The sequence below is a fragment of the Lathamus discolor genome, chromosome 5 (genome assembly GCF_037157495.1).
Source record: "Lathamus discolor isolate bLatDis1 chromosome 5, bLatDis1.hap1, whole genome shotgun sequence".
NCBI classification, from domain to species: domain Eukaryota; kingdom Metazoa; phylum Chordata; class Aves; order Psittaciformes; family Psittacidae; genus Lathamus; species Lathamus discolor.
This window is the reverse complement of record NC_088888.1, coordinates 31,880,427-31,908,069: the sequence shown is the minus strand read 5'-3', so window position 1 is coordinate 31,908,069 and position 27,643 is coordinate 31,880,427. Positions and strand designations below refer to the sequence as shown.

The 27,643-nt window shown below is 41.4% G+C and overlaps 3 protein-coding genes and 1 non-coding gene across 13 annotated transcripts in view; all 4 read right to left on the bottom strand.

Moving 5' to 3' along the window:
* Window positions 1-9,550, bottom strand: part of TOMM20 (translocase of outer mitochondrial membrane 20) — a 115,005-nt gene extending 105,455 nt beyond the window's left edge. For 9 of the 10 annotated variants that reach the window (XR_010613014.1, XR_010613013.1, XR_010613012.1 and 6 more), the window contains exons 1-4: window positions 9,309-9,550; window positions 4,355-4,401; window positions 3,581-3,662; window positions 3,160-3,302 (exon numbers count right to left, since the gene is read on the bottom strand). Coding sequence is in view for 1 of the 10 variants with exons in the window: in XM_065680250.1 (XP_065536322.1) it covers window positions 2,033-2,077; window positions 3,160-3,302; window positions 3,581-3,662; window positions 4,355-4,401; window positions 9,309-9,432 (441 nt within the window). In the remaining 9 variants the exon portion in view is untranslated. Of the gene's footprint in view, window positions 1-1,667; window positions 2,078-3,159; window positions 3,303-3,580; window positions 3,663-4,354; window positions 4,402-9,308 lie in introns of those variants that run through there. The other variant, XM_065680250.1, reaches the window with a different exon arrangement.
* LOC136016041 (small nucleolar RNA SNORA14) lies at window positions 8,598-8,732 on the bottom strand. Its single transcript, XR_010613483.1, has one exon. It is a non-coding gene; the product is annotated as a small nucleolar RNA SNORA14 (small nucleolar RNA).
* A 131-nt stretch (window positions 9,551-9,681) lies between the features above and the next one.
* RBM34 (RNA binding motif protein 34) lies at window positions 9,682-17,962 on the bottom strand. Its single transcript, XM_065680249.1, has 10 exons — window positions 17,739-17,962; window positions 16,732-16,889; window positions 15,432-15,651; window positions 14,793-14,852; window positions 14,189-14,232; window positions 13,279-13,362; window positions 13,045-13,108; window positions 12,911-12,953; window positions 11,196-11,314; window positions 9,682-10,046 (listed from the first exon to the last, which is right to left on the bottom strand). The coding sequence occupies exons 1-10, from the start codon at window positions 17,928-17,930 to the stop codon at window positions 9,717-9,719; spliced, it is 1,314 nt and encodes a 437-aa protein (XP_065536321.1). The 5' UTR covers window positions 17,931-17,962; the 3' UTR covers window positions 9,682-9,716.
* A 2,662-nt stretch (window positions 17,963-20,624) lies between these two features.
* The window catches only part of ARID4B (AT-rich interaction domain 4B), an 87,869-nt gene continuing 80,850 nt past the window's right edge, over window positions 20,625-27,643 (bottom strand). The window contains 4 exon segments of the mRNA XM_065680248.1: window positions 20,625-22,410; window positions 23,435-23,581; window positions 24,733-24,948; window positions 26,800-26,910. Of these exon segments, the coding sequence (XP_065536320.1) occupies window positions 22,280-22,410; window positions 23,435-23,581; window positions 24,733-24,948; window positions 26,800-26,910 (605 nt within the window). The 3' untranslated portion in view covers window positions 20,625-22,279.

Here is a 27,643-nt window from a genome sequence, read left to right as displayed (position 1 = left end):
AAAAGCTGAACCAAAAAGATACTATGCTGAAGCAACCACCACCAGCAAGGAAAGCAAGTAAAAATGCCAACACTTCTGTAAGCATAACCTGTGAATCCTTACTGTTTGCTTGTAAGGGTTAGAAAGGAGAACTCCAGGAAGCCTCACTGTACTCATTAAAAACAATGGACCCTTCTGCAATTTCACAGTTTTTCTTACGTTTTCTATGTACAGAATAACTTCGTCCCTCTAAAACAAATTAAAATGGAAAGAACACACCAGCCATTGTCACCTGAAGATCATGGCTACTGAGTTTCACCTTATGCTACCTGAACAATTTAAGCACAACAACATAAAGACTGAAATACAGCCAGCTGTTCACAGAATTTATGTTTGTACCAGCCATTAACTTCAGTATTTGTTGCATTACAGGATGATTTGACAGCACCTCAAATCTTGGGAAATTGTGTTTTCAAGGAGTTAATGGGGAAATATCTCTCCCATGGAAAACTGTCTAAGCAGACTGATTCAGTAAGAGTGATTTCTACTCCCAAACTCGGGTACTCTACAGCTAAGCGACCATGAACGACCCACTTAACCTCTCGAAAGATCTGTGCAAGGCTATTTCTGAAACACTGAGACCTCTGGTTTGGAAAAATATGACTTTATGGAAACTTACACAAGGCTTAAGACTGACAGATGGGAATGTTGGCTAAAGTGCTCTCCAAATATCTCACTTCTACTCGGACTATGCCATCTAGTAACTTGTATTGGCATCATCAGCACAAACTACCAGCCGCTCTGAAAGACAGACACCTTAAATCATTTTCATTTTCTCCTTAAGTTAACAAGCTACCACACCAAAAATACAAAGCAGCATTTTTCATTGTTTCTTCTGCCAAACGAGTGGCGAGAGCACAAAACCAGAGAACAGCAGAACCCAATCTGGTTTGACATTTAGAACACCCTGTCCATGGAAAACTTGCTTCCAGAAGTATGCTTCTGTTATTCACTTGAGCCTGTATATTACTTGCCTTCTTTTCACTGGCAAAGGAAAAACCTACCTAAGTTTATGGTATCGTACCATACCAAAATTTCACAACATCTATTAGCTTTAGCTAGTTTAGCCTGGGGATAACATCATCTCACCTTATCAGTGCAATTTTGTCTCCTAAGACAAATGCCAAATACTGTTAACAACCATTTTCTATGGTCTTATGGTTTATATGAAGACTAGAGACTAAAATGTTAACTGCCTATCTTGCAAAAAGGTTTAAATCTTTAAAAAAAGCCCAGCTTTTGTGCTCTTACAATCTGCTCCAGATTCTATTCCAAATAGCTTTATTTCAGACACCTGCATTAACAAAGCTTTCATGTTTGCCAGATACAGTTTTGACTTGCATCACTTTAGATGTTATTGTTACTGACAAATGGATTTGTCATTCCTTCTGCAGCCAGCCATCTATTCTCATTCTGATTTGCATTTCTTTCTAAGGTGATCGGTTACTGTTTAAATGATCACACATCTATCTCCTCAGGAAATGACACGAGGTTTTAAACTTACTTAGAAGCATTGGAAGACCAGCCGCAACATTAAAAATAAATTTTAATGTTAAGTCATTTTTAGATCATTTGCTCTGACACCCAGATGTTCTGAAATTTAAAGTAGTACTATAGGGACACACAAATGCAGATAAATCTTTATTGCCATAACCTTGTTTTTTCAAAAATGAGCATTGGGTTTTTAATAGGTCGTAGTTTTATGTCTTTATATGTACAACATTACAACTGCATATTTTAATAATAATGAAGTCAGTGATACTTTGATAACTCAACACAGTGTATTTATAAAATGAATTCTTATCAAAATACACTTTTCACTTGGATAATAAATAAAATCCTGCGAAACCCACCTACACAAAGTTAATTTTAACTCTGGTAGAACCCGATGTGGTACACAGTCCATTAACTACTATGTTTGCCCCTTTATGCCCCTAGTGATGCTCATCTTCTGGGGTAAGAAAACATATTTTTCCCCTGTTGTGGTGTGACCTCATTCAACATCATCTTCAGCCAAGCACTGTGCATTTACAATTCTCTGTAAGAAGGAGAAAAACTCATTCACAATTACATAAAATTGACAGTAGGCAACTGATTATCAAGCAATGTAATTTTACACTGAACATTAAGCAGTGTAATTACTGAGCAAACCAATTAATGTTAAAAATGGTAATCTACTCGACATAAGTGTTTGAAGTCAGTTCTGCAGAAATTATGTACTGTGCAATGCCTAACAAAGTTGAAGTCAAATAACATCCTATCAGCCTCCAGTGATGACCTCTGTGTGGTTTTTGTCACTGTCCTCTAAGGAAACATTTTTCATCATTGTTTCCCTGGACCTTTACATCTCATGTACCTGACACTTTTCAGTGTTTTTACTAACCATATGGACCTTGAAACAAAATGTAACCAGCCCTGAGCTGTAAAGAGAGCTGACTGAGGCACAGCACTGAGTTTCTGCTTTATGAGAGGTAACGCCATTAGGGAGTACCTTTGTGTTTCCAGGAACCTAAAACATACTATTTATTTTACAACAGACTCGCCAGCTGGCATATCACCAACATTAACATTTTGTGCACAGTACTCAAGCTAAAAAGGGAGGGAATTTCATACACAGGGAAACCTGCAAGCTTCCAAACCTGTCATGTTCTGGTGCTAGCTAACATTTTGTGTTTATAGCTGGCCCAGAAGCAACATGCTAGCAAAAGCAACAGACTAATTCTAATGGACTTCTATAGCACTTACAGGCACTTGTAGGTATATAATTTTAAAATAAAGCTCAAGATCCAGTGCAAGAAAGCTACTGCTTTTCTGAGCCTCAAACCTGTACGTGAGAAACAGTGGATCCGCTTACAGTACCACAGCTGCAGTCAGGTGTCTCTATTTGAAGACAGCTTAGCATACCCTACACATGAGAGAAGTTTTGTATTTCTGTTTTACCCTGTTTGCTATTAATGCTACATGGTGTTTTCATACACACTTTTTAATATTTCAGGTGAAAAAAAGCTTCTTTTAATCTAACTGAACACAGACAAAAACCAATACTCAAGACTGACGTAGTGTATGAGAGAAGTAGGTCAATTATTTTCAAACCAAACCAACAGGGAACGTTTCACATACCTGGCTTATTGTAGGGAGCTTAGTTAGAAGCATTTGAAACACTGGAGGTGGTAGAGTCTGCTGTAGAACTTGTAGTAGCTGCTGCGGCTGTCCACACACAGCAATGGCATTGGTCAAGTGATCAACACCTTTCTCATATTCACCTGTAGAACAAATCATAATGTTTTGAAATAAACCTTCTTCCACCCTGTACTTACATAAAACACCCATCAACAGTAGATTCAATTACTGAGACTCAATCTACACTTTTCTTTCCTCCTCCCTTGCTGGATCTTCTGAACGCAGAAGGTTAGAAAAAAGTAAATGTTTCCTAGGTGAATTTGACTTCCCAGAAGATCTTAGTATATAAAAATCATCTTCTAGCAAAGGTAAAGAAAAATTACTTTACGACTTACCCTTCAAAAAAAAGATATGCTATTACCTTGAGCTAGTAGTTCCTCCCCAAGCTGAATCTCCTCAAGGAAAAACTTCTGAACTGCTTCAGCATCTTTCAAATCAGGCAACTATAACACATAGAGTAAAGCTGAAGTTGCTTTTCAACTGATGTTGAAAGAACAAACTAACAAACTTTGATTCTCAACTGAAATCAAACACACAACCATATTGTACACTGAAACTAGGAAAACCCCCATAAATTAGAAGTGTCACCACTAACTTAAATGTACAGAGAATGTCTCTGAAAATCACACTTGGGTCTCATGTCATCGCATCACAAATCTGTAAAGAGACAGAGCCTGAAATACTCCTACTCAGTTTATTAAGTTCACAATTTTGTAGCCAATATAAACTCTAAGATGTGTTATGCCTATCACAACTGTATTTCTTACAACTGGTTAAGACAAGTCTATCTTTTATTCCAGGATCCATCAGCAACAAGGAAAGAGAAATCAATTATAGCAAAAACCTACCAAGTTCAGTAATAGGTATATGACATCTATGATCTTTAAGTTTGCAAAGTCCTTGTAAATACTAAAGAGGAAAACACCATTAAATCACACAGGAAATGTTGCACTGTCTGGCCTCTATCTGACACAACAAAGGAACAATCATTTATGAGCATTAAGGAAACCAAAGACCGTGTACTTGCAGAAGCGTTTCTAATGCTGGAATCAAAACAGACCTTTAAACAATTCTTACAAATACTACAAATTAAACATGTTTCAAAATAGCACTGCATTATTGAACACAGTGTTACCTTGGAAAGTCCTGCTTTCTCTTTGGCAAGCTTCTGTTTCTTCCTTCCTATAAGAATAAAAACATCTTACATTTTTAATTTGCAATTAAAAAAAGCCTTCAGGTTACAGTTTGAAACTGTGAACAAATCAAAAGTTATTTTCAGAACAAGAAACTGATAATATATTCCAAATATTGAAGATTGAACACAAGACTGCAACCCACTCTCTGCAACAGAATATCATTTAGAGGTCTAATGAGGGCTGGCAGTAGAAAAGCAACTCAAAATGGCAATTTTCCTCCTGCTGGCTATGGTAAACACCAACTGTGCAGGGCCTCATGCACTAGAGCCATGAAGAAGGGGAGAGAATTTGAGTAACACAGGCTTTCTCCACATGGTTTCTAACAATGATAAAACACAGAAACACTGCTACCTAATTTTGATAGCAGGTCACAGTACATAAATGTACCTTCCCAGCTGCTTTACAGCAAAGCCTTGGGAACTAAACAAGTGGCAGTATGTCATCATCCCACAGCAAGAGCAATACTAAAGTCTACATTTCTGAGCTCTGAGAAAGCCAACATTTACAGATTTAATGGCTCAACCTGAAGGCATAACATTGGTCTGCAACATAAAACTGTACCACTCCAGCAAAACTAGTGTAATTAAAATTATATATAGCTTGCTTTTAATGCACTTGGGTAGGTAGAAAGATATTTTATAGTAGCAACTATTCACACAAGAAAGAATAATTACAGTCATACTGATTTACTGAGAATAATGATTTTTGTAGCTCATCAGTTCATCTCCTGAAACAGTTATACCAATATAACTTTTAAAATACAGCCTATGGTTAAACAACAATTTTACAAGCTAGAAATAGTTTAAAATATGACTTAGCATAATTTGAACTATTTGACTATAATTGCACCATTTTAACTAAGCTATTTAATCATTAAGTATTTGCTATTGTCCGTACGATGCAGACATTCAAGAATACTATTTCACAGTAGTGATAATGTAACACGGGAAATCTAGGGACAAGATCAAGTGCTCTTTATATGAAGGGATTTCACATTATAACTACATGGATCACCCTTTTACCTTCTACAATACCTTAGTAACTCTTCGCACCTGAATTTCTACAACTTCCTGACCTGTGTACATAATTTTATAATTAATATACAGAAAAATGTGTCATACAGAACTGTAGTGTTCTGTAATTTTACCATTATAGCTGGTTTAAATATTAAAGAATATATATTTCTTGAAAGTTCGTGCCTTCAATTAGCTCACTCCTAGTTTCCTGAAGCATTAATTTGCCTAAAACTCTAACCTGTACTACCAGGCAAACCAGCTTTGCTCATACATAAAATCTTAACGAAAAAAAAGTAGCATGTGAAAAGTTTCACAATCAAAACAAGCCACACCGCAACTGTAGCACACTCAGTGAAAACATCAATGAAAAGTAAAAAGAGCAACATAATGTCTGTACATCCTCTTCAGGAGGAAACTGTTTTCTTGGTGAGACTATGACATCTAAAATACCACAAGAGATATCACTCACCTGGTTGGTTTATATCAGAGATATAAAGTAACTGTAACTAACTGTAAGTAAAGTAACCGGCAGAGACATGCTGGTAACTGTAATTTAATAAAAGCTTTTGACCACTGATCACATACGACATCATATACTTTAACCTGAAAATAGTAAAGGAATGTGAAGAACTGCCAAGATTTCAAAACTGAACACTGACCTACAGAATCTTTTAAGTCTGACTACTATTCAATTTTACTTCCTTTTCCTAGTATGTTTTCACAGGTCTCCCTAAAAGTCCACTAGTTAATACAATCACAAAAAAAAAACCAACAACCACCACCCCTAAGACCCCCAAACAGATCTAAAAGCTATCCAGGAATTCTTCCCCTATTGGTTGGTAGCACTACTAATGTAACTTGCGTAAGCAAAAAGCAATAGCTTTAAGGATAAAACTAAATCCACCAAAAAAAAACCCCAACCAACCAAAAAAAAACCCAAACCCATATATTTTTGGTTTTTGCTTTCCCTCAAGGACCTCCAAGAAAAACTTCCCTCTTTTCTAAAGACATTATCACATTTAGGAAAGTGGAAGAGCAATCCTTCATAGAAGAAATCCTAGTTAACATCAAAATGTATGTGCATCCATCCAAACCAGAAAGCTAAACTTCAGCACTCAAACTGCAAGACTTGCAGGTCCTTCAGGCACAGCTCTTGTTGATGTGGAGCGAGTTTCCAAACATGATAACCTGTCATGCTGACACAGGTTATGAAAATCCCCGAGTTGCCCCAGCAGCTTCACAGTCCGTCCCACAAAGGAGAGAAATGACCAGAAAGCCATTTGCATCTTCTGCTCCCATCTGTAAAGTCTGCCCATAGCTATCCCTGCACTCACCTGTCCAGGTGGAAGGTGCTCTGAAGCAAAGCTCTGCATGGTCAGAAATTGTGGCTGTCTTTATACAGCTGTTTTTTGTCCCTGCCCATGGCAGAGGGGTTGGAACTAGATGATCTTAAGGTCCTTTCCAACCCTATCTATTCTATGATTCTGTTCTATGATTCTGTAACAGTTCTGGTTTATAAATTCCAGAACACAAATAGTAAACACAACTAAAAGCTTATCATTTTAATATACAGCTGTGGAAGCAGCTCCAGATGTTTATAGCTTTGCTATTTTATTGGTCCCAAGATTAAATATGGACATGTCCCCCAAACTGGAAACACCACACCCTAAAAAAAGCAAAAAAGGGTTAATGAGATTAAGACATCTGGAAAGCTGGAGTCCAGTTCTTTCAGTCTCCCAGGAATTTCTTTTTTTTTAATCCTGAAACCTGAATACCTCATTTTTATGATGAGCCTTTGCAACATGACCTTTGATCCTAACACAACCCAAACAGATGTACAATGTAACTGGGATGGCAAAAAAATAAATCCTGGTTCATTTGTCAGCATGCACTTGACCAAATATGCCAGGCAATCCAGTGACATGTTGGCTCATGGCCTTCCCAAATTTTGGTGACACTGCATCACGGAGACTGAAAAATAATCTTATCCTAAGATTAGTGGAACAGATCTGCTATAAAGGTGGCTTCTGTATGTTTTTAGTCAAACACCCCTTACTATTGCCCAAGAAATGGTGTATCTTCATCTAAAGAACCTGCAACCGGCTGCTGCTTTGGACCTTTTTCTGTCAAATACTTAGCAGCCCCAGCCTTGCTATCCAACAATAAAAGCACTGTAACGATCAGGTAGCTGGCATCACCACAGAAGCATCCATACTAAAGAATCAGTTACAGTACTAAAAATAAACCCAAATTCCTTAATATTATCTAAAGCTTGAAAACTAAAAGCAGCCCAGTGTATCACATCCAAGGACCACAAGTCATACAGTGATGTCCTCCTAATGACAACAGCCTTTACCTATCAAACCACAATGGATATTTTCCACTTTAATGTTAGTTCATAATCAGAGCAAGTCTAAGGTTCATTCAGAACATTACTGGATAGAGCTCAGGTAATGAAAAGCATGGGATGCAAAAATAATTTTCAGTGCTTCTGAAAAATCTTACATCATCCAGTATTTCCTCTACTTTGTATTTAACATCGCATAAAGAACACTACACTGCCAAAAATTGTGTTTGCTTCTGCAAGACAAGCACGTACCACTTCAGTACACCTAAAAATTCACAATGAGTCATGTGAAGGTACACAAGTATGTGTCTAACATGCTACATAAATGAGCAAGGGCCTTCAGATGAAGTCTTTGAAAGACATAATTTGCTGTGGAAGAGCTGACAGAAAGCCAAATTAATACTCTGAAGCATCAACGCTGGTCACCCAACAAATTCAAGCTGTCAAGACGGAATCAAAGCCTGTAAGTTATGTTCAAACATCATGAGGTAAATAGCAATTTTCAACCCATCTAGTTATTAACTCTTCCAAACCACAAAACTACTGATCACATTATGTTTACTTGATGGGAAAGTCTACTTTAACAGTAACTTATGTTCAGATTAGTCATCAGAAGGAATACTATACATATTCCCACTATAGAAACAACCCAGCACATAAATCATAGAATATTCTGGGTTGGAAGGGACCTTGAAAGGTCATCTAAGCCAACAATATTTTTCTTGATTCATTCAAGTACCTTAGATGGATTAGAGCACCTTGAGTACTCAGGCTTACTTTTGCACTTAATACCTTCACTAGTTATTAAAAGAGCTGGATAAATGTTGAAGATGTGAAATAATGAAGAGCTACGAGAGAAGCGCTCTACATTTTGGATTAATCAACAGTTTTCTCTGGCATTCATTCTTACCCTGGAAGCTAATAACAGAGCTGCCAGGAGGGTTAAGAATGCAACAGATAAAATACCTGTGGGCAGCTCCCGGCTCTTGCCTTACCGCAGCACAACTCCACTGTAAGAGATCATCACATCCTTTCGTAAACGTCACCATATAAATGCAGTGGCCATAATGGTATGGCTGCGAGCGTGGGACGGCAATACTTAATAAGAAAATAAGCGGGATACGAACTACTCCTAAGCCAAGGCTGCGATGCACAAGCCCCGAGTTACCCAGTAACTAGACGAAGTGCAGTAAAACCCGCCCCAGCAAGGAGGCCCCGTCCCCTGGCTCAGCCAAGGGGATGCCGAGAGGCCCCGGCTCAGCCCCGCCGGGCCTCGGGGCCTACCCGGTCGCAGGCCGCCCGCCCGCCCTGCCGCAGCCCCCGGCTCGCTCCGGCGGTGGGGGCTGAAGGTCCGCTCCCCCGCAGCGGGTCCCGGCAGGCGGGGGGGGGGCGCTACCGAGGCGTCACGTGCCGCACCCCCGAGCCCCGCGCGCGGGCCAGCGGCGGGGGCGGCGGAAGGCAGGGCGCGCGGGAAGCCGCCGCAGAGCGCCATGAGGCGCGGGGAGGGGAGGGGCAGCCCCGGACACTCACGCTCCCGCAGCCGGTTCTTGAAATTGGGGTCGCTCCGTCTCTTGCGGTCGAAGTAGATGCAGTAGCCGATGAAAAGGGCCCCGCAAAGACCCGCCGCGATGGCGCTGGTCCTGCCCACCATCATGGTGCCCGGCGCCCAGGGGAAGGTCCCGCCGCGCGGCCGGCGCCGAGCTCCTCAGGCACCTTGGGGAGAACGGGCAGCCTGAAAGGACCCTGCCGCGCTTCCGCTGACGTCATCAAGCAGCGGCGCACAGGGCGCCTGTTGCAGTGCCTGCGGGGAAGCCGCCCGTCGCCACGGAGCGCATGCGCTAGCTGCCCGGTGCGGCCCCTCCCGCAGCCCTCCCGGGAGAACCCGAGAACTACTCCAGCCGGATTCAGCAACAGCGTTTATGGCAGCTCGCGTATACATCACTGTTTGTAACAGTGCCGCACGTTAGTATACGTCGCAGTTTTATCAAAAGCGCGTTTGTTCTTCTTCCCCGTTTTACTTCCCGGGGCAGTCCTCAGTCTCTTTGGCTTGCCGCTCTTCCTGAGCGGCGTGGCCGTCTCCCCGACAAACGACTCGTCAGGGCTCTGCTTGGTCCCTGCGGCGGGGCCAGCGCCGCCCTTCGGAGCACGAGGCTGGCCGGGAGCTTTCCGTGGCACCTTCCCCTTGTCTCCGCAGCGCTGCACCCGGACCCTTCTTCCCATGAGATCCGTCCCGTTGAGCCTCAGAGCCAGATGCACAGCGTCCGTATCCTACCGGGACAGGCGTTCGGTTTGAAAACTCCTTCCACGTAAACACTTGCCTGCCCCTAATTTTCGGAAGCAGGTTTTCTACAATAAAGAGCGCCCAAGCTGCTCTGTTTACTCAATGACACAGCAGCTCTGCTCAGAAACACCAGTTTACCCAGGCAGCCCACACTCTGAGGCATAGATACTTGAAAGTGGGCTGTGGAATAGCTTATGTGAGGTGGTAAAGGCAGACAGATGAAGGAGAAACTGCAGAAAATATGTATCAAGCTGAAGGTGAAGAATGGGGCTGACTGAAGAATAGGATTGTAAATAAGTAACTTTAAGGACTTTAGGCTTTGTTAGCAACTACAGAGATAAGGAAACGACTAAGATAAACACTGGGCAAGAACTGGCCAGAATCGGCCTGGTGGTTACTGACATCACAACGATCCTAAAACGAAGTGATGAAGAGGAAGATGATGAAGAAATAACCACCAGGGGTCCCAAAGCCCACTACCACATTTTAGTGCACATGTGGGAGGAATTCTAGAAGTACGACGTAATCTATAAGCAACTCAATGAATATGTATGTAATCTAATGAATATGTATGTTTAAGGAAATATAATCACAGCCTGGTTGACGCTCGGAAGCGACACACTAGGAGGAGCTATCCACCGTGACTCCCGGCGCTGCAATAAAGAATACTGGCTTGTCAACTTAAACTTTGTTGGCGAGTCCCTGGAGATTTCTCCAAATCAAAGGAAATAAGCTAAGGAAGGCAAGGCTGGGAGACTGCCATGAGAAAGCAAGCCGTACTGGATCCAAAAGAGAGAGCCAGGGAGCAAAAAAGCTTCAGGAAAGAATTCCACTCATACTCGGACACGTAAGAAATGGGAGAACACTGCAGTTATAACAAGAGGTCCCTCCTTTGTCCCTCCTTTTAAGTCATTTCCTTAAAGTTCATTTCCTTCACCCCAAAGTTTTACAACTTTTCTTTGTACACAACCTAAACCAGTTTGTTTTGTCTCTGCTTCCACAGAACCGGTCCTCCAAGCTGCTTTTAACAACCACACAACCACCACCACCATTTACCTTTTATTTGTATGTGACATTAAACGCCCTAAAGGCAACCCCTGAATTCAGATGGTGAAGAACATCCAGTTCACACATACCTCAAAGAGGACGTAGCCAAAGCCCTTCCCCAGACCGGTGTTTCTGTCCCTCACGATCCGCACTGCCACGACACCTCCACACACAGAGAAGTGCTCTCGCACAGCATCGTCGCTGATGTCTGCAGGCAAGCACAACAAAACAGATGTCTCTTCCATCAGGCACACAGCCTTAGGAGCCTGGGCCAAACCCAAGTGTTTCGTGTTTACCAGTTCAGGTACACAAACATTACGTATTTATATGTAGAGGTACACAAATATCAGTGGCTCAGAAACATTCCAGCAAGTTAAGAGGGCAGACTTTACAAAGTGCTATTTACTTTGAAAGTTACAGATTCTCTAGCTTTGAAGAGCAGAACATAAATCGCAAAGAAGAACAAAGGCAAAGACCAACACAGTATTTTCAAGTAATTTCATTTATGGTTTGACTATACTGGAAATTTAGATTGGTGCAGCTCTTTCTGATGCCAGAAATCTCTTTCTAGCAGATAATGAGCTCGAGCCAGCAGTTCCTGAAGTCTAATGCTCACTGACAGAGCTGTGAATTTTAGCAAATGGGGGAGAAGAAAGAAGATCTACAGTTTCCAACCACAGTTGCTATATGATTATTCTGATATGGGCCAGATGCATGAGGCTTTCTCAGTCTTATGCCTATGTGAACAGACAAGCATGACATACCAACACAAAACCACAGGTTGTTCTCTTTTCTGTGTAGGTATGCTTCATACTGTCATAGATCCCTTTACATAGATGTAATCTTGTCTCTGCTGCAGGGAGCGGCTGAATTTAGGAGTACAGGCTTAATCACAGCAATGGGAGCGCTGAGAAAGGTTCAAGCTGCTGACTTCCCTGCCACTGCAAATGTCCCGACTGTTTTCTGTGCAGGATGTCCAGAGGAATATGCAGACCTGACGCAAACTCTACACATCAGGCATTAGTAACATCACCACAGTCAGATTTTTTACCTATCTTATTTTCAGACAGGTCCAGTTTAAGGCTGAAGTCTAAAGCCTGTTTGTTTCAGCATTACTGTCAGCTGTACACGACACTGGCTCTGAATCAGGCCATGGGCACAGGGCATGCCTTCACACCTTCACCCTTCACATATTCACACCACCCCCAAGTAAGATGCTCATTCCAAGCACCCTGACTCCATGAATACACTCCTGTGGATCACACCTCATGGCAATACCATACACTCTGCAGTCTGCTCAGCAGCAGCTGAACATTGGTCAAGCACTGACCTCAACTACACAGTAAGACCCTCCACACAGCTAATAACCGATTGCCTGTAGTTGCCTGGACAGAGTCATTCACCCTGTGGCTCATAGACAGCATCGGAATGAGAAGCCACCTCTGTGTATCACTTAGAAGTAGTCCACAAACAGGTACCAGTACACATTTAACAGTTAGGAAGCTATGGCCTATCCAGTTTAGTCATACTTATCTTAAAAACATCAAGCACCCACAAGAGCTAAAGGTGCCTGCAGTTCTAGCTACAATCAAGAAAACAATTGATGTGCAGAACTTGCCAGTAACTTACAGACCCTTTAGCTGTTTCAGTTAAAAAATAAAACTGCTATTTAAAAAATTAATTCCAGCAAAAGGTGTTTAGCTACCTAAACATGCTACCCAAATATCAACAAATAACCCCCCGCAACGTCAACATATTCTATGCGTGTTAAGTAACGATGCATAACAATCCATTTCAGACTTACCATATGAGAGATTTCCCACAAATACAGATCGCTTATTGTCATGCTAAAAAAAACAAGATACAATACAGTGAGCTATTTGTTACAGCAACAAAAAACAACCAGAAAAGGGGTTTTTAGTCACACATGTTCCTTACCGAACTGCTTTTTGATGCAATGTCAACTCTGATGTGAAATCCACTAGCAATTTCTGTTCCATTTCTGTTGCAGCCAAGAGCAAAACATTTTCAAAATTAATTGTCACTTCATTTGCAGTATCACTGCACAGCATTATTCTAAAAGCAAATTTACATTTAAGCTTGAAAAAACATTTTATTCTGATTCAAGCAGAACCTCTTCAACAGGGAATGAGGAACAAAACTGAGACTTACTCCTTCAGAGCCTTAATGGCATCACATTCTTCTTTAAATACAACGTAAGCATTAACAAACTTTGCATTAGGGTGCACCTTACGCCTGGAACATGAAAAAGACATATTGTTTAAATAATTCTGATGGTGTACAGTGCATAAGCACTTCTTGTTAAACATATTTATGCCCCCTTTTGTTCTGTGCACAGAAACAACTCCCTTTCTCTTAAATGACTGAGGCAGTCCGACTGTGCATGACATACAGCCTGTATGAGCATCCTGTCCAAGCTTCCTCAGTTCATAACTATATCCAAAGGAATTAAAGACTTAGCAGCCTGGAGAAGAGAAGGCTGCGTGGGGACCTCATAGCAGCCTTCCAGTATCTGAAGGGGGCCTATAGGGATGCTGGGGAGGGACTCTTCGTCAGGGACTGTAGTGACAGGACAAGGGGTAACGGGTTAAAACTTAAACAGGGGAAGTTTAGATTGGACATAAGGAGGAAATTCTTTCCTGTTAGGGTGGTGAGGCACTGGAATGGGTTGCCCAGGGAGGTTGTGAGTGCTCCATCCCTGAAAGTGTTCAAGGCCAGGTTGGATGAAGCCTTGGGTGGGATGGTTTAGTGTGAGGTGTCCCTGCCTGTGGCAGGGGGGTTGGAACTAGATGATCTTGAGGTCCTTTCCAACCCTAACTATTCTATGATCTTCCTCCTTTCTAAAATACACGGAATGCAACCTAAGATAATGAATTACTGGTGTACCAGGCTCATAATTCCTTTTCACTTGTGAAGAAAACTTATATACACACAAAGATAATTACAAAAGTCAAAGAAACACAAAATGAAAAAGTAAGCATAGCCAAACATACAACAACCAACACTTAAAAATTATTTTTGTCTTGAAAAATAAAGCAGGAAATTCACAAGAGGAACTTACTTTATTGCTGCTAACTTCTTGGATAAAGTATCTTCTGCTGGAACCTTTAAGATAAAAAGAGCTTCAGTTAAGCGGGCCTAGTGTAAATTTATCTCAAATAAGACAACAAGGAATTCAAACAGGTACCATTCCCCCCCAAAGCAATGCTGCCAGGACTGTGAGCAGATGATGGAAGCAGCTCATCTAGAAAGACCTCAGAATTAGATAGTTTGCTTTGACTTCATCAGAGTTCCAAGACTGTTATCTTCAACTGTGTTACAGAGTACACTGATTTGCAATCACTGTGTCTCTCCTACTATGGTTTAAAAAACAGGTAAGTAATACCTTTGCTAAATGAGCAGTAATGAAGACATTCTTCCTCCAGACAGAATACCACTCTGATGCATTTTACTATCAACTGTAAAATGTGAGGAAAGCAAAGATGCATCTGCGGTGCTTTTGTAGTATAATCTCCCATGATTCTTCTAATGGCAAAAAATACACCCCCAAACCCGCTTCTGAACTACTGAAGACACAGCCTTAGGAATATGACCCTTTAATATAGAAAAATAATTCTTATTATACAATATTCTTATGTTATACAACATAAGAGAAAACAACATACCAAAGAGCGGAATCGGATGGATTTTATTTGTCCATACTCTTTAAAACGAGATTTCAGCACCTAAACAGAAGATAATACAAATATTCAATACATTTTTGCATCCTAGTCATAAGAATTATTGTTGAATATTTACTAGCAAGATTGGTTTTAACATGATACTAATTTTACTTATATAAAGTCCATTAAATGGCTACTAAAAATAGACAAGTAATTTCTAACTGTTTCTTGCGGCAGCTTCTTATTTTACAGATTGCCAAAACTGAATTTGTACCCCTTGTTATGGAGGAAAGCATAAAGGTAAACATATTTTATGCAACAATCTGAAGTATTAGTTGCAACCAAAACTAGAATCAGACTTTGTAATTATAGTTCTCATTTATTAAGAAATTTTTTACTGAAAAAGAAACTAAACGATACTACTAAAGAGCAACTGCTCTTTCTGCCACTGTAAAAAGCCTAACTACACTAAACAAAAGGGATCACCTCGAATGGTTTTAGGTAACGAGCATTATTTCCTGCTTTCCCAAAAAGCAATTTTAGACACAAATATATATGATCTCTCAGCTGGAAGCCTCCCCTCTTATCAAGGGATGGGGTAATTCTTTTCATCCCTTTAGTCGCCAGAAAGCATTCACATACCTGAGCAGTACAGTTGACAGGCAAGTTTCCAACAAACACGGTTCTTCTGTTCACCAATTCATCAACCACCTTTTTTTGCCTTTGTTGTTTCGCACTAGTGCCTGTATCTGATTTAACAACACTTTTGGTGATGGCAGGAGAAGACTTTTTTTTTTGCTTGGTTTTATTTTGTAACAGTTTTTGCTCCTTCTCTTCATCTGCCTGCTCCAAAGTGCTCTCCCTTATCAAAAAAAGAGAAGCTAAATGATAAGTGATAGGAAAAAACCATAGTTTTTGAGATCAAAGAATTGAAGCCTCCAAAATAAATATTTTAACTTACATTTTAAATTACTACATTCAACATAAAATATCAACCATTGTTTTGCTCGTTATGTATTAAACAAACATATCTGACCATCCTATAACATGGAAAACTATTTGCTGTCTCCAGGACATTTTATATGATATTTAGTAGAGTAACAAAAAAAATTCGTTAATTCATAATTATTTGATAACCTCTAAAACGGAAGGGAAAAAATCTCCAACATCTTTCCACATCGGAACTTAAGTGAGAGATTTAATTCTTCCTGTCATCCAGGACACTCAGAGCAATCCATCCTCTGGGATCCATCCATACACTAACATATCTCTATCTAGCCAAACTTGCCATAACAGCAGGAACAACAAGCAGATCTGAAGAATCCTCTGGAAAGCTGCTGACAGCAAAACAGCGAACAAGTTTCATAGGCATGGAAGGTGCAATAGCACACAGCACCAGGGAGAGGACAATGTGTTAGCCTCCAGCTACAATCACACAAACTGCACTGTCCAGAGACCAGTTTCGTGCCTGCACCAACAGTGTCTTGGCTGAACCCCAGGTATTTAAGAGAACAGATGGTGTTAACACAGTTATTCAGCAACACGGTAGTGGGCAAGGATCATAGGGACAACTAACTGTCTGGTGCTGTGTGGTGTTGTCTGGTACCTTGCTTGTGCTGAAACTGCCTCTCCTTCTTTGGCAGCTGGATAAAGTCAGCTACAACTACAAAGCATCACCCTGTGCCAGAGAGACCTTCTGGTCTAGATCTACAATCTCAAGGCCTGTTATCTCTCTAACCCGGGATCTGCATTTCACGCATCTAGAACTTCAAGATTTGCTGCCTCCTGGGGCAAAGTGCAAAAAATTTTCACAATCTTCTTAAACACAAGGTTCAAGATAAATAGTAAAATAGAGCTTTACTGCTTCACTGAATTCATAATCTTATGATAACCCAGATGCTGGGGTTTTTTTAATCTTACTATGGAAATATCATCTACTCACCTGTTTGCCATTTTTTTCTTTGCTTTTGAAAGTTCCTTCTTTTTGGCTTTCTTTGCTTTTACAGGAGGTTCTTCTATGACAGGCAAGCTTTGGTCTTCTGATGCTTTCTCCACTTCTGCTTTCTCCACTTCCTCTGCATGCTTTCTTTTCTTTTTTTTCTTAAAAAAAACCAAACCACAAACCAAGATGAAAAAAGCAATCGCAGAAACACCTACAGTCGGTTTATATATTGTAATTTACTTAGAGCACCACTACCCAAAGCCAACAACTGCAAGAAGCAGTGCACCCAACACTCAGATCTGCCTGCTCACTGGGGCGCCCACCCCACGGCTCTTCCAGACTGACAGCGGGTACAGCACATCGCAATAAGCAACTACCAGCCTTGCACTCCAACCATTTAATTCTCAGTTCCAAAGAGGAAGTGCCCTTGGCTGTCCATGCCCCTTGGGCGGCTGCCTGCCCTCCCACCACCATTATTCAGCCCCTCTGGGCACAAACTACAAGAGACATTGAGGTGCTGGAGCGGGTCCAGAGAAGGGCAACTGAGCTGGTGAAGGGTCTGGGGCACAAGTGTGATAAGGAACGGCGGAGGGTACTGGGCGGTTTTAGTCTGGAGAAGACTGAGGGGGGACCTTATCGCTCTCTAGAACTACCTGAAAGGAGGTTGTAGTGAAGTGGGGGTCGGTTACTTCTACGAAGTCGCAAGTGACAGGACAAGAGGTAAGGGCCTCAAGCTGCACCAGGGGAGGCTTAGCTTTACATGAGGAAAAGTTTCTCCACGGACAGCGTGGTCAGGCACCGGAACCCGCTGCCCAGGGCAGTGGTGGAACCACCGTCCCCGGAAGCGTCCAGAAACCACGCAGATGAGGCCCCCAGTGACAAGGTTCAGCGGCGCACTCGGCACTGCGGGGGTAACGGTGGGGCTCAGCGATCTGAACGGTCTTTTCCAACCCAGCTGAGCCCGCGGTTCTACGCAGGCGCAGGCAGGCGGGCACCAAGGCACTCACCACAGACACCAGCACCGGCGGGGCGGCGGCGGCGCTGAAGAGCCCCGAGAGCGGCGCGGCGGGGGCCGCCGCCGGCCAGAGGCTGTCGGCCACCTGCCCTACCACGTACTGCTGGTGCTGGTACTGCTGCTGCTGCCGCCGCTCCGGCTCGGCCACCACCGCCGGCGCCACCACGCTCCGCCGGCCCTTCATGGCTTCCGCGGTGTGAGGGGAAACACGCTAGGGTCGCGTCACTTCCGGCGCGCCCGAGCCGCCCTGCTGCGGGGGGGTAGTCCGGTAGCGCTGCTTGAGGGGCCCGGCTTGGCGGCGTGCCACAGCGGGTACAAGGTAACCCTGCTGCGGCAGTGCCTCCCGCAGCCCCCTTTGTGTGTGAGCACACCTTAACGGTGGCCATCTGGCCCGCATCCAGGGTAGAGTTCAAAACACCAAACCAAACCCCAGCAATAACCCCCAACACAACTAACCACAGCCCCCGAGCCGCCCCGTAAAGCCTGTGCGGGATGGTCTTGTCCCCGAGGGCAGGTTACATGGAAAGCAGTGACAAGTTGCCTTAGCAGCGCGGCTCTGCCAAACGCCAGCTGCTGGGTACCTTACAGCAGGTTGGTAACGCGTGTAAGGATCAGTCCTTGTGAGGGTTGTCCTTAACACCCAGCCTGGGGGACAGCATTACGAGGAACCATGTGTACCTCTTCCCCCCAGCTTTGCTCTGTAGGCATAACCTTGCTGCTGCAGCTACATGGACAGGAGTGGATTGCTGATCCAACAGGAAAAGGCCCACGTGTGTTCAGCTAATTTTCCAACTCGGGACATGGCACAGCTGATGCATAAGGAAGTTTTGATCTGTTACTAAATCCCTGAAATTAAGCACCTAACTGGGGTCTCTTTTTAGACTTGCCTGTCCAGAATGTGATGTAAAATGCTATGTGATAACTGGAAAGGCACAGAAAGTCACAAGGCACTTGGAGGCTGAAGCAAATACTTACAGCTCTTCTGGCGTAACATTTTACACACTTTTTAAACGGTCAGCATTAACAGTTTTGTTGGCACCAACACCCAACCGTATGCAGAACAAGCAATCCAGCTCTGGAATACAAGTAAAGCACTAGTCTTGACACACACACCAGGCCTGGTGCCTGGGTGCCTGGATGTCAGGGACACTGGGGACCCCCACTAATAGCGTCAGTCTAGGAGAATACACAATACACCGTCCCTGCAGAGAGGCAGGTGGCTGCTGCATCACTGGTATTGTCTTTTCCCACTTACCTTCACAGGACACAGCAGTTTTGCAGGTGACACAGGTGGGACAGAACAGGCTGAACGATCAAAATACATCAAAATTGCAAGTGTTCAGCTGGCTGATTTTGGAGAGCCCCACGTGCTGAAGCTCAACAAAAGGCACTATAGCCACCAGGAACTGCCAGAGTCCTGTGGCACAGGAAATTTCACAGCATCGTGGAAGCCACACAGTTAACAAGCACAAGACAGCCTTCAGGCAAGGCGTGCTCTCTTGCGGCATATGCCGTATGCACTCAGCCATTCTCAACACAATCAAATATGAGACATGGAAAACTGATCCTGTTGCTCAGCCAAGGTGTAAAGGATGAAGGAGGGGCAGTTTGTCTCACTTTGCCCTTCAGGTCATGGTCAGGTACATGAGAGCAGGGGTACATGCCAGCAACCACTGACAGTGGGGAAACTTTGTCTGCTGCAAGCACAGTGTGCATGCCCAGAAGGGAGCACACTCTTGCTTAAAGCTGCATTACAATACGTAACCTGAAAAGCAGCTTGGATTTACTTCCTGGAACATGGGCTAAAATGGCCAGGCTAACAAGTTTGCCAGCAGCACCTTCCTTTGTAACCACTGGGACACAAGAAACATGAACCTGGGAGTACCTTTTACAGACACCCTTCATAGAAGAGGTGCAATGTGAAACATCCAGAAAAGATTTTCGACTAGTCACTAAACTGCAGTTTGTAATGATGAGCAGTGCATCAGAAATAAAATAATCTGTTTTAAGAAAAAGAAAAATCCTGTTTATACAAAAAACCCTCAGTTTGGGAGTAGGGAGGTGAGTAATGATCCCTGTTTCAAACAGGTAAACGCATCCTCTCACAGAAATGAGTCAACAATTGTCACACCAAAGCAAAAGTGTTGCCATTAGAACTGAGAGCTGATCAAGAACTAGTAGCACGTGGAGAGCTAAGTTTGCTCGTGCTTGCTCATACATAGTTCCCTGTTAAATCAATACCAGTTATGCCTACTGAGACTGAAAGGCAGAACTGAACTATTACAACTCTGTTTCTGCTAAATTTAAACATGTAAATATCCTGAGAAGCCCTACTGAAATTATTAAAATTACTCCCGTGAGTCTCAGATCACTGGTCAATGTTTCCAAAACTTATCATCATTTGTTATTTACCAGTCTCATCAGTAATCTATCTTTTTGCAGACGTAACAGCATTTTGGTGGACTGAACTACAATCAGACATGATATAAAGTGAGTAACACTACAAGTTTTGTTCCAGTTTTACTTCCACTGAATCTGAAGTCGAGGCAGTCAGTATCCGAAGTTAGCAGATATCTTCAGGAGCTCGCTTTTATATTTTCAAACTACCTGAATGAATACGAATCAAAACTCATCTTTGTTTTCAACCAATGCTGCCTCACTGCTGTCAACGGGCCAGGCTGTCCCCTTGCTGCTGGAAAAGATGAATCTGAATTAATTGCTAAGAGGAGAATGAGGCCAATGTACCTGCTCTAACTTATATTTATATGCCTACCACACCATACCAAAGATCACTTGCTAAGCTGATTCTGCAACTTGATGTCACTTCAATGAACACACTACAGTTGCTTAATTAAACTGTTAGAAACAAAATCAGGGATTCACAAACTATGGCATTTTATTTCAGAGGCCTTTGCTTACATTTGTACAATATATTACATAATTCTCCATTTTCTGCAGAACCTAATATATATTTTATAGCTTTTTTCTATAAGCTTTTCCTTCAATGTTTGTCAACAAATTTTTACAGTCCTGTACAATTCTGAATACTTTGAAACCATTTTCAATAAAATCAGTTAACCTTAAGCACACACTACGAAGACTGAAAATGCTTTTCTTAGAAAAGTCAAATGTAAAGGATTCTGACACTCTAGCATCTACAAACAAAATGCTTTGAATTCTTACATGTTGTATTGCCAGAAAACAAAGAAAAACATGCCAGCCCCTATTTCCCCAGGCAAAAGAACTACACAGAACTACAATTAAAACAGTAAAACAATCTGTACAATAAAGTACTGTGTATTAACAGTGCCAGGTATTAAATAGCTTGAATGAACACTTCCGCAATATACAAATGTCTTACAAAGGTATATAATTAACAGGAGAGAGCTTGGGATCCATACAACATAAAATCAATACAAGTGAAAACAGTTTGAAGTTGGTTTTGGAATTTGTACAAGGCATTTAGAAAATTAAATGTCTACCACTCAGCTAGCTATTTATTTAAAAAACAACTACCCCTTTGTGGCAGTGTTCATATCAGCAACCACAAATTATAACCTCACACCTTACTCTGTCTTGAGGTCCTCTCCTTGAAGCTCGTAATAAAATAAGCATTACAAATGAAATATCTGTTGCTTTAAGGGAAAAGAAACATTTACAAGAAAACACAAAAATATAACTGTTATAATCCATTATGAATAAATATACACTTTAAACTGGCTAAATACAATCTTTATACATTAAGATTTAATACAGTTTGTTAGCCATTTTCTTTCTTTTTCATAATGTATTTTATCAAAATTAAAAAAAAATACTGTTTTATAGAAAAATGGCAAAGTACAGTAGTTCCATTCCAATTAGTGGGTTCTTAAAACCCAGAGTAACCTATTTAAGCCTAATTCAAACCTGTAAACATTAGGTTTTTTGTTTGTTTTTAAAAGGAATCCTCATATTTGGTTATCAGGACTGATGTCAAACATCCTACTAACTGCAGGTTTTGAACTGAATACATGTGCTTGACGTATACAATTTAAGCCACTGTAAAGTGACTTAGCAGTTAAAAAACAATTAGCTTGTACAAATGAAAATAGGTTCAATATTTGTCATAAATAAATGGAAAAATATCAAATGTTCCAGCTTTAACAAAATACCAGGGAATACAGTAAGCCTACCACATTTATTTAGATCAACCCAACAACTATATGCTTATTGTACTGTCTTTACAGGCAGTGAACAGCCTCCAATTGCCACAGTGGAAGGCCTTCGAGTCACTAGACTTACAATTCCCAGACAAGTTGGAAACAATTATTGCTTGAGGAAAAGCAGTTTGTTGTACTTTTTCTTCATAAAAGTGCACTTAAGTGCAAAGTTAGCTTGTCAAGAAACAACTTTAAATACAAAATAGTGCTTGTCTGAATTTTGTGCCATTGTGCAGTATAAAAAAAAAAAGAAAAAAGAAAAGAAAAAAGAAATCAAAGAAAAGAGTGGCCCTCAGCAGCCATTAAGTGCAAAGTGCTTTGGCAAGTCCTGCTGTCACCTGCACTCAACTGACATTCCATTCTGTGATGAACTTGACATAGATGGTTCTGCTAAAGTTAACATAACTGCAGCTGTAATGGAACTAGAGGAAGGTGATGAGGAAGAAGATGATGTAGTAGCAGCACCTGCACAGGAAGAGGAGAACACAGGTTACAAAAACTTACCAATTAAGCAATAAAACTGTTTTCCCGTTCAGCAACAAGAACTGGTATAGACTGGCTTCAGCAACTAATGCCTAGTCATTAAACAGAAAAAAAGCCTCTATTCCCTCATTTCTGTGGCAAATACTCCAACACACAGGTTCACCTGCATGCAAAGCAGCATGTTATTGCCCCCTGCAGCCTGAGTTCCCTGGCCACTCAGATCAAGGGCCCAGCCGGAGCACACAGAGCTCATTCCTGACCCAGAAGCATAGTCAACTGTTCCCTTTCTTTCCTGTTGAAACCAGCAGAGGTGAAGCCTTGTCCCAGCACTCAATCTGCACAAGCACCCTGCTCCAGCCACTGCAAAAAATGGCTGCAGCCATAAAGAAATAATCTTACTACACACAGCATTCCAGTCTTTCTTCTGTACTCAGTGAACTCTTAACTGTGCACATAAATAAGACATGGAGAAAACGATCCTCTTAACGATGCTTAAAGCAGACACAGTAGAACATTCCCTACAGCAACATGTGAAGCAGCTTCATGGAAATACGATATTTAACTGATGGCCTTCCTTAAACGCATAATATAAATCACTTGTCGTAACGGGAAAGCACTAAACAGACACACCAGCAATACTGTAGGGAATTCTTGTGTAACCTGCAGAAAAGCTGTACATTATTAATAACATTCAATCCTTCATTTACTGCTTAGGGAAGTATATTTTTCTGTATATTTTTTTCCCTGTGTAAAGTACTTCTGCCTAAACAGAGTTAAACAGATTGGATGCCTTTTTAATGTTCTTCCCACTACACTGTCACTGGATGTCTGAACTGTACCTTCTAAAGATCGTAAATTAACCATATGCAGCGTTTTCAAACAAACAAAGACCCCATACTCCTAATGGCACGCATCTCCCTAAATACTATCCAAGTCTCATTAACACCTAACTAACACGGCATTCAAATTAGCGTGCTAAAGGCAGAATTTAGCTCCCAGCACTTACTTTCCCGCTCTTTTTTCTTTAAGCGCTTTCTTCTTCGGTCAATGGAAGCCACCTCAGATTTCAAGGACAGGTAATGTTTCCTGATTTCCTGCAGTTTTTCTTGGAGAACTGTTATGCGCTCAGCGCTAGTCATATTTTCCAAGTCAGCTGCAAATTAAACAGTCTCTGTTAACTATCACACTGCAGCATCTCCAAAAACTCACGAATTCCAGTACTCAAGTCTTAGTGATGTGTGATGTGCTCTGAGGTAGCAGACAGCAAAGCCAAAACCCACTGCAACAGCAGCTGCTATTTATGATCATAAATTTGGTTCATTTTTCATTATTTTTAAAATAAACCATCACAGGAACAGCGTTTTTTTCTTTTAAGGGAGTGGAAAGGAAGAAAATGCATGCATTCCCCTCCCCATAGGAAGGGGAAAACAAGACAACTGGTGAAAACAGAGGGTCTAAAATAGTTTTGAGCCTGTTGTTTCGAGTACTTGCTAGAGCTCAGCTTGGCACCAGGAAGGTCAGCCTTGCTCATCTTGTATTGGTTGTTACAAAACAAGCAGGTTATGGCAGGAATCTGAATAGCCATGGCGTGGTTCTAATTGAGTCCATGCCAAAGAGGCTGCAAGGTATAGAGGGCCTCCTCACTGGCATTCCCATGGCGATGTCAATGAACACAGCCAGCAGAGGAACAGTTTCCAGCTGGGAGCAATCCACAGCATGGCACACAGCTTGGAGAGCACAGGCAGGAGTAACTATCTTGGTTCAGTTCTTTTCAGCCACAGGTAAGCCATACTGGACACTCCATTCAAGACATTTAAGAATCACTTAAACTACTGTGAGGCACAGAAGGCAAAATGGAAAGCAAGAAGTTACAAACCAATCATGTAAGTGTCTGAACAGTAACTCAAAAATGAGGAGTAACCCAGCAACAAAATATCAATGCAAGAAGGGTGCATAGCTGAGAACATTCATGCCAGAGTGACAACTCTGCGCAGAATGGCAAGAACAGCCAGTCTGTGCAGGAGCTGTATCTAAAATCACTACCGAAGACTGCAATACAGACAGTTTGTTGCACTGCAATGGCAAAAAACTAAACACTAAAATGGCAAAAACAAAAAAAAAAAGTATTTTAAACCAGAATTTATCACAAAGTTAAGGAAACTGAGATAGAATAATTTTATATAATTTTTCCCCTGTGCTAGGGGAAAAAACCCCAGTCAAAATACACGGAATTCAATAATTCTAAAAGCCGCCTTATACTGTACCACAAGACCACACTAGGAGGGTTTTGAAGACAATACTTACACATTTGAAAGCTCCACTTGTAAACTTTGGGCAAACGATTATTCTGTTCTTTGAGATCAGACTCCTTCTCTCCATTTTTCCCGCATTTTCCTGGAGATTGTGTTCTTGTGAGTGATTTGGTTTGGTGAGATTTCATGCCAGCAGAAACCGATTTTGCTGACTGAGACTTGGAGACACTTTCACCAGCAGACAGTTCTTCACTGTCGCTGCTGTTTGCTGTAGAAACAAGAAATATTGTTACAAACAAAGCAACCTTCCTGCCCAAACCAAAGTGTATCAGAAGCTACCCTTGTGTTAATTTTCACATAATGGTATTTTATTTGACCAAAATCCTTAACTCTAAAATATTATAATCCACCCTGATATAGAAGCTTCACACACAGCTGTTTGTATCACTAGTGCCCAAATACAGGACCACAAAACAGGTATATGAGGCCCCTCTAATTCTGGCATGCTGTGAAAGGGAAACCTTGCACTGGAAACACTGTCTACTTAGGTGTATAGCTATTATGTGGATCTATGGGAACCAAAATCCTACAGGGCTAAAGACAGAAGTACAAGACTGGCTCCACAATCCATCCTGAATACTGACAAGTATATTGCTGAAACCACGTGTGCAAGAATGTAAAGGAGTGGGGCAGGGACACACTTGTAAGGAGGTTCCTAAATAGAATCCAACTGCTTAAGGTCCATATAGGGAAGATGCACTCTACTCTGAAAGGTTCAAGAAAGCATCACACTTCTTGCTTCAGAACCATATCCATAAATTAATTGCCTACATTAGAAAATAAGGCAAAGAGGCAATCCAACGTGTCAGTACAGATGCAAAAGTTATCACCATATTTCTGCTTATGGGGCTATACATTTTCTAAAAGAGTTAGCAAGACTGGTTTTGTTCTATCTCCTGGGGTTGGTTGGGGATTTTTTAATATTAATTTCTAATACAGCATTTGATATATAAAAGCCTGTGGTTTAGCTTTGAAATGCTTGCATCCTGACAAAGACACAGGTTGAGAAAAAGGGATAAAATCACAAAATCAAAGGGAACAATAGCAAAGCTAAAAATGGCATATTTGTTCTGCAAATTCAGTTTGTTTTGTTACTTTAATTCCTGGGGTGAGGGAAGGAATAAGGATTATGGAAGGAAAGATTAGTGAAATGGAATTAAAAAGGACGACAGAATGTGAAGAGGAGATCAATGAACATGAGGACAGGCTGGGTGAAAGCAAATACCAGACGAGAAAGTACAGACTTTTAGTAAAAGCTGTTAAAGGATAGAAAAGGGGAGCAGGGGGGACGAAGAGAGAAGAAAAAAGATACAGCATATGCTTTTTATCCTTGCTTTCACTGCATTTCTTTTTTTTTACAGCTATCCTCCCAGCTTCACTGTCTAGCTGACTCTTTCCTGGTATTTTTTATGAGCAGTGAGATGGGGCAGTAATTGATCTTGCTGTCTCCTGGACATGTGTGCGTATGTCTCTAATACACCTCTGCTTTTATTAAGATTCCCCTCCCCAGTAACGTGGTTTCTATTCCAATCAGCTTCTACAACTACAAAAAACCTGTAAAAGCTGCATTATTTACCGAAGATGTTACAGTGGATACAGGAAGAAAACAGAGGCTGTATCTTCTGTAATTATTCTCATATTTCTTACTAGAAGACATTAACCTCTAAAAACTCATCTTGCAGAAAATGCAAAGTATAATTTCATCCAGATCCCAGTCTCTCCTCTAAAACATGCAGCTATCATGCCACAGAGATCTTTGTCCTAGTTCTACGAAGTGTGAAATACTCGCTCTTCTTTGAATACTCGCTCTTCGTCTTCCCAAATTACACAATACCAAGGACCTCTCAGAAGTAGACCCGGAAATAATAAAAGACATTTAAAAATGCTGTGGCATTCAAGCAAGAGTAGTTTCTTCTTTTAAGCAGTATTAAGAATTCCCCAATGAGAACATTTTGTCCTAATGCATTTTTTTATTTCCCGACTTCATCTCCTACAATCATTCAAACAAATGACACAGTACTTTGATACATTTCATTTTACGCTCAGCTGCTGTACTTACTAGTTTTACTCTTCTTTTTGTTGTTCACAGAAGTTTTGTGGCTTCTTTTCTGCTTTTTTGAGGAACTGCCTCCCCCCTGAGCATCTTTAAGTCTTTTTTGGCCTGCACAGACTATAATAAAAATGAAAAAAAAAAAAAAAAAAAAAAGAAGTTATTAGATAAATCCTTCCACTTATGTGGGGTTCCCCCCCCCCCCCCCAAAGTCTCAAAACCAAAAAAAAAACCCACGTCAGAGCTTAAGTTTGTAGACAACAATGTGACTGTTACTGCCTATCCTTAATACAGCTCAGCTTTCTACTTATACTGAAAAGAGGAAGTGAAGGAGGATGGAAGGCAGTCTAAGTTTGCTGGTTAGAGCGCACATGCAAGATGACAGCAAGTAACTTTCCTCTATGCACCACCAGAATTTGTCTTGAACTACACAGGTTACTTTTTTAACACTGCAAATTAAGTAAGAATAGATTTATTTGAGAAACTTCTCAAAAACTACTGGTACTGAAAAAAGTTCAAAAAAGCCTGTGGCACTTGGAAGCTGTGAGAAAACACTGCAAAGATCACTTGTGATCAGTAATCACATTAACTGAAAGCATTGAAAAAAATCACTGATAATGTTAAAAAAAATGAGGCAACAGAAAAACAAAGGAAAAAGTGCACTGGTATCTGTGACTACACGAGGAGAAAGTAGGGAAGAGAAAAGAATTCTAGTACACCTGTTAAAAGAGCAAATTTTCAGAGTTGTTCAAACGTTGTTCCACAACCACCTGACTCAGAGATTAAAAATTACTCCTGTAACAAAACCGTTCAAATGAAGAAACCAGATTTTCTAAAGCAGGCAGCATGCTGA